Consider the following 6,931-nt stretch of genomic DNA (forward strand, 5'->3'; position numbering starts at 1 on the left):
TTAACTTTAAGAAAAAAAAACAAGAAAAAAAGGTATTTATGTGACCTGTTTTGACCTGATATAGCATGCCCATTTTACCACCCTTACAAGGATTTCATGTCTTAAATCTTAATGCTTTGCTTTTGGATTGCGTACTTGTATTTTATTTTTTGTTTCACTTTTGCCGTAAAACTATTATAGGTTAAAAAGAGTGACAAACTGAGAATAATAAGTTTATGATGAAATAATTAAATTTGAAACCTGTATGCACTAGTAGTAAGTTATTATCATCGTGACTTGAAAGATATTTATCATTAGAGGCAACTGTCAACTGGTAGGAAGAAAATTACCATCCTTAATCTTTCACATGTTTTATTTGAGTTACGCAAGAATTGAATTTAACTAAACGTTATGTTGACAATTCTAGCCATGTAAAAGAGAAATACATGTGGAAACTTGTTAGGGTGAACGAATTCCATCCATTGATACACGCCCCATGAGTTAGAATATGTTATCGAAGTGATGATCAAGTACTCGAATATTAAACGAGGTTCTTTTGTCTTGCCAGCAAGGTTGATTTTTTTTTTCAAACATATTGTTTGAGAAGGTTTGCAGGTATTACCAATGTTTATTAACATAAGAAGTCTGAATTTGAAAAGTAGTTTACAGAAGGATTATGGCAAGACTAACATTATGTACCAGGAACCTGTTGAGGGGTTGAAGTTTTTTTTTAAATTCCATGAAATTGTTTTTGTTAACAATAAAATACAAGAAGTCGGACTTTTAAGTATAAAATTGAAACATAATTTGATATATTTTATGTAACTTTTATTGTATATATCCGGTAAGTCCAATCCGTAAAACCAGCTAAAACAAAATGTCAACAATTGTTTGATTTGTCGATTGGGTTGTTCGGGTTGCTTCTTGTTAACATTCTTAAAAAACTATTAACGATTTCTAATCCATGGTGTAACCTTAAAACCATTAAAATCTTAACCATAAACACTCACAAGACCAGTATTCCTTTCTTAAAAACTCCCGATATGAAATATGAACAATCTAAAGTCACGTTCTTTCCTTAAATCAAATAAGTCAAGCCCTAAAAATCAAATAAGTTCAAGTCGTAATCAAATAAGTGGATTAGGCTAAACGTACTCTCCCTCCCTTACTTGTTATACCCCCTCCCCTGAACTTTGAATTCATTCAGCAATTTTATTTGAGATGTTACTACCCTCTAACCATTTTTTTTTAAATTTTATGGTCTCTCTTTAAAAGTTTTATTTTTATTTTTTTATATCTATCATGTTTTATTTTTATTTTTTTTCTCCTTTTGTGTTTATTTTCCTTAATCAAAATAATATTTATTATTATCATTGTCGATGCATTATTATATTTATGAAACCATATATAAATATGTGTGTGTGAGACTAGTACTAATATTGATGCTATTAAAAATTAAAAAAAAAAGAATATTTATAATATTTATAATGATAACAATAATAATAAAAATGATTAATAATAGCAAAATAGTTTTTAATTTGATATATTTAGTTGAGAGTAGTGAGTGAAACAAAATGTTGAAGAGACTAATATGTATGTAAATAATGCAATGGAAAATGGTAATGGATTTGATAACTTCAAGGGGGTGTACATTTAGTAAAATTAATATAAAGGTAAAGTACGTTTAGCAACACCCAATAAGGCTGAGGGGTATACACACTTAACACCATTCTATTCTCCTCATTCGTCATGTCTACGCCACGTCAGCTTTCCTCTCATCATTCAACATCACCCTTCAACCTAGAGGTATACACCATTATTCGTCATTCTCCTTTTCCTATGTTTCTTTTTTATTTAGACAAAATGGCAAAACTAGTCCTTTTATATTTGCACGTTTTTTAATGGTTGTCCTTTGGAAAACTTAATAACATAAATCATCCTTTACGTTTAAAAAGTCTATCACGGTATGTCCTTTGACCCTAACCCAGTTAACTTTTCTCGTTAAAACCAATCATGTGCAAAGCACATGAGGGTAAATTCGTCTTTTACTCTTTGAGGGACAATTTGTGTGTATAACTTAAACTTTGAGATAAAATAAAAATATTTAAAGATACATTTTGTCCTCTCTCTCTCTAACTTGCACTCTCTCTCTCTCTCTAACCTGCACTCTCTTCCTCTCTAAAAGACTGCAACTATCATCACCAACTCCGGCCACCACCATCCCCTCTCTCTAACCCATCTTCGGCCACCATATACCTGCAACCACCCACTTGCCACAACTATCAACACCATCATTCACCACCACACCTTCACCATCATCGCCCTCACCTTCCACCCACTCCACCACTGTCAACCACATCCACCGCTGTCAACATCACCCTCCACCACCACTGCATATAAGTAACCAATGCCACCATTTTGGATCTGTAACTCCACCTGCAACTGTCATTGAGCTTGAAGATAGGATGTAGCGGCGGTGACAACTCCAACACTCACACCTTCCCCCCAAATCAAATTCACAGACCCCACGTCATGAAGATCCACCACCAACTCAACCCCTCCCGCCGTTCTCGCAGCCATTGGCTCCGACACTCATACCTTCCCGTGAGTGAACTTCTTCGTCAGTCAATTCCACCGTTTTTTATTCGGTTTCAGATCTAACTGAAAAGCCCCAAATCTTTCATCAATAAAAATCTAAAATCATGTTCCGATTAAGATTATATATGTAGTGATACACACTAATAATTTCAGTGAGAATCAATGCTTTAAACACCAATATAATTGATTGATTTGTGGGATGAATCAGATATCGGAACTGAAATCAGGTTTGGATATGAAATCATTGTTAATGAGTTTAGATTCATCGGAAAATGTTTATGCGATGAAACTGAAATCGAATACAGATCTACTGAAAATTTTGCGTTCATCGTTGGCGGCTGCGGTAGCAGGTGTCTGTGTGTGGGGTGGGGGGGGGGGGGGGGCGAGCGTTTGTGGTTGTCTGGTCAGGGTTGGTGGTGATAGTTGGCTAGACCGTTAGGAAAACAAATATGTAAAATTACCAAACTACCCTTATGTGCTTTGCACATGATCAGATTTAATGAACAAAACTAACTGGGTTAGTGCCAAAGGGTGTAATTACCTTATTATTATTTATTACATTTTACTTATAAAAAAAACCATATAAAAACCTACAAATCAAAACAAACCCTTCTCCCCTGGGCGCTGTGTGAGAAACAGCCCCTTTTCAAAGGGACGAAACGCTATAAGGATGAAAAGCGTCATCTCAGATGGTGTAAGTGTTATTAAATTTCATTTTATCTTATCTTAATCCCACTTTTTTATTGATGAATTGTCAGAATGCACATGGAAAAACGTTTTTGTTTAAACATCTCAAATACCATGATTAGATCCCATCACAAATTCTGAAATTAAATAATCCAATTCAACATCTTTTCACAGGTGACAATGGACCAAAAATCATGGGCCTGTACCGTAACCGTCCAGCTCGTTCTCTGCTTTGCTCTCTACTGCGCTATCAACATCAGTGAACCCACTGGAATTCATCTTCAACCTCATCAGATTCACTTCATTTCTGTTCGTGGTGGACTTAGACCCTCTCAAACTCCAAACCCGTCTTCTTAAACAGGTCATTTATTTTATATGGGTTTTAAATTTAATTTATGATTTGGGATTTGTATCTTTCAGTTTAATAAATATTTTGAATCTTAACTTATGTTGTGTTGAAGATAGAGAAGGTGATGTATGCATATAATGTTGGATTTGTGATTAACATCAGTGACCTTGGTGAAGATGATCCACTATTACTTAACGTAAGACCTCCTTTCAGTTTCATTGTAATTGTTGTTGGAATTTGACTAGTGTGATGTTATTTATGTTTTATTAATGTGACAGGCTACACAGTATTTCAACTCACTGAAGGTCCCCTGGTACACGACCATGTCGCTAAAACGTGACGGGCCGGATTATTATTTCAAGCAGTTCAATATCTCTAGTGGAAGAACATTGGCTATTATAGATTTAAATTCTCACAAAGCACAGGTTATATGTTTAGTTTGTATATTCTTTATTATGGGAATATATGCTAAATCAGTTGTTAACTTAAAACTTTTAATTTAGGATTCTTCAACTGCCATAGAAGAAGTCCAGTTATCAAGAAAACTTGAATTAAGCAATAGTAACTGGTATTAATCAAAATTCGTTGGCACCTGTTTTAATTTTATGACTGTTAATCACTAATTGCATTATGTGACTTCAATGAGACATTAGGCATGTTGCTGTTGCATCTCATCCATTGTTTTGCAATCAAAGTTTGGAGCAAACACAAGCAAGGAAACGATTATCTGCATCAAATGTTACTAAAATACGGAGTGGTTGACTTCTTAATTCCTGTATGGGTTATAAGTTTATGATAAAGTTCGGCTTTTTGACAAATATCTAATTACTGTTTTCAGGATGCGTACTTAAGTGGAGAGTCGTGTGATCATGAACTTCGCATAGGAGGACCTTATTTGACCACTTTAAGTAAACGATCGTATCCTTCCATGTGAGTAGATAGATATAAAAAGGATTTCCATTATTATTCGGGTATAAAAACAATCATCAATCTTTTGTTTTTTTTGCAGGGAAATGGTAAATATGTTTCTTCTTCACAGAGTCAGTCCTCTCGAAATTGTGAGTTCTTGTTTATTTTTCTTTTAACTTTTCACTAACTTTTTGGCTTTCAAATGAACGATGAACGTTGAAAACTTTATATTTCTTCAATTAATTGAACAGACAACCTATGGTGTTGGTTTCAAAGGGGATATTATTCATGAATCCACGATAAGGCAAAGAGGCAGAGACGCGATGTAACCGGTAAACTGTATAGTTGTAGAATGTTGAGTTGGTGATATTGTGTAGAGGGTTCAATTGCAATCCATTGAACAAGTAGTTGTATCAACTATGGATGTGTTTAGCCTTACTGTTTTTATCATGTTCTTTTCAACTGCTAGATTCTTGATTTTTTTGTAATCTTGAGTATACTGAAATGCATTTTGTGGATTCTTGATTTCTTGTGGCATATTCAAGATTGTTGCATTTCTTTTTGTAAAAGGGATAGATGAAAAGAAAATTTGGATGAATATAGATGGTTCATTGGGCATAATGAAATGCTGGTGTTGTAATGTTGACATTCAACTTTAAAATCAATTCTCATATTGTTTCTTTAATTAACACTAAAATTGTTACTTGTGTAGTTTGGTACAGGTTAATTTCACATTAAACACACAAAACACATTTAATTAAGCGGGTTGTTTTGGTCGACTTGGTGTGTCGTGTTAACACTTAACATATTGACCCATTTATTTCATTAACCTTTTATAAATATATTATGTCATAATTAAAATGGATTGAGTATAAAAGTTAAAAAGAAATAAGTGTCTTCTCTATGATTTAATCTTTTATATATTCGTGAGTTTTAAGTATAAATATTGACTAGCAATATGTAAAAAACAAAAAAAACTGAAAATCAGAGAAATAATGTATTGTAACTTTGTATTAAGTATTTTTATTTTTTTAGTTATTGAATTATATTATTTTATTAAGCTATATTTAGTTAGAACGGCACACACTCTTTAATTCTACAATATCTATGAACTTATAATAAGTTCGAGCCTTCACCATATGATACACACACTCTTTGTTTGTTATTCTCATTTTCACCTTCCCCTATTGCTTCTTTTTCAGTTTATCCAATTTTCTAATACTTATCATGACCATCTATTAATAATTTATTATTAATTTAGGTTAACACTTGATGATTAAAAACCTTTTTCATGTTGTATGAACAAGTATAAGAATTTGAACCTTAAGTATTTTGTTCTCAATTTCATATAAAGGTTGCAATAAAGATAATTGGCGAAGCTTGGACACGAATGTTGGAGGGGGACTTAAAATGTATTATAAAAATCATAAACGAGGGGGGCTCAAACTTTGGCCGAAAACAAGTAAAATTACACTACGTATAAAAATTTCAATACGAAAAACAACTAAATGTACACTAATGCGCGAGAAAACAGGGGGGGCGGGGCCACCCCTGGCCCTTGATATCCTTCACCCCTGATAAAGATTGTTTTATTTCTAACAACAAATCGATATATGATATAGATTTTGAGATGCGTGGTTCAACATATGTACATGCGTTTGATTTATTGATTTAACGGTCCCGCCGTCACGCACGGTCTAAAAACGAGTTGATAATTATTAGCCAAATGACTATACCACCCTTGCCGGGCATTAAAATATGCCCTTTTATAAAGGTGAAAAGAGTAAATTACTGAAAAAAAAAAAAGAAACACACCTACAATACAGAGGTTTCGATCAAAACCCAGAGTTTGGGGCAAACAATAATAATAAAAGCTCATACAACAAAGAAAGAAAAGAAAAGAAAAGAGGCGGCGGAGGGCTTAGGTTTGTGAAGGGTGGTTGCCGCCTTAAGCCGCCGATGACTCTTGATTTGTCCCCGTAATCGACAACCCTTTGCTTCTTTAAGTATCGATAATCATAAATCATGATGCCTTTGTTTTTGGCATTGTTCTGTCTGCTTTCTTCCCATCAAATTATAGAAACAGGTGGATAATAATGATAATAATAATAATAATAATAATATTTAGAGTAAAGTGCCATTTGCGTCCCTGTGATTTGATCACTGTTACTGCTTTCATCCAGAACCTTAAAAGTTAATAGTAATAATTTGAGGCAGTGATGATGAATGTCTTGTTGTATGAGTGAATCAGCAAAGATTGAGATTGTCCGGAGTTTGGCGGGGCGATTGCCCGGTTGTCGATACAACCGAGGTAGTTGCAGCCATGGCGGATTTATCCTCTTTGTTCTGATTCTTTACAGCTCTGAGCCTCTTTGTAAATTGTTTCATTTTTGGGTATTTGGGATGTAA

The 6,931-nt window shown here is 33.8% G+C and overlaps 2 protein-coding genes across 3 annotated transcripts; both read left to right on the top strand.

Moving 5' to 3' along the window:
- Positions 1-3,424: 3,424 nt before the first annotated feature.
- LOC143554620 (uncharacterized) lies at positions 3,425-4,972 on the top strand. 2 transcript variants are annotated; one of them, XM_077044341.1, is made up of 7 exons: positions 3,425-3,625; positions 3,726-3,809; positions 3,892-4,181; positions 4,267-4,370; positions 4,452-4,543; positions 4,623-4,671; positions 4,774-4,972. In XM_077044341.1, exons 4-7 carry the CDS (start codon positions 4,269-4,271, stop codon positions 4,849-4,851), a joined length of 321 nt encoding a protein of 106 aa, XP_076900456.1. In that variant the 5' UTR covers positions 3,425-3,625; positions 3,726-3,809; positions 3,892-4,181; positions 4,267-4,268; the 3' UTR covers positions 4,852-4,972. The 2 variants fall into 2 exon arrangements, with proteins under 2 accessions (XP_076900456.1, XP_076900457.1); XM_077044342.1 differs by having other exon boundaries at positions 3,730-3,809.
- LOC143554624 (uncharacterized) lies at positions 3,445-4,188 on the top strand. The gene is made up of 4 exons (XM_077044343.1): positions 3,445-3,573; positions 3,726-3,809; positions 3,892-4,038; positions 4,117-4,188. The coding sequence occupies exons 1-4, from the start codon at positions 3,445-3,447 to the stop codon at positions 4,186-4,188; spliced, it is 432 nt and encodes a 143-aa protein (XP_076900458.1).
- Positions 4,973-6,931: the final 1,959 nt, after the last annotated feature.

This window comes from Bidens hawaiensis, unplaced genomic scaffold (assembly GCF_021521415.1).
Source record: "Bidens hawaiensis isolate Kalapana, Puna unplaced genomic scaffold, B.hawaiensis_p1.1 tig00017763_1, whole genome shotgun sequence".
In the NCBI taxonomy this organism is placed as follows: domain Eukaryota; kingdom Viridiplantae; phylum Streptophyta; class Magnoliopsida; order Asterales; family Asteraceae; genus Bidens; species Bidens hawaiensis.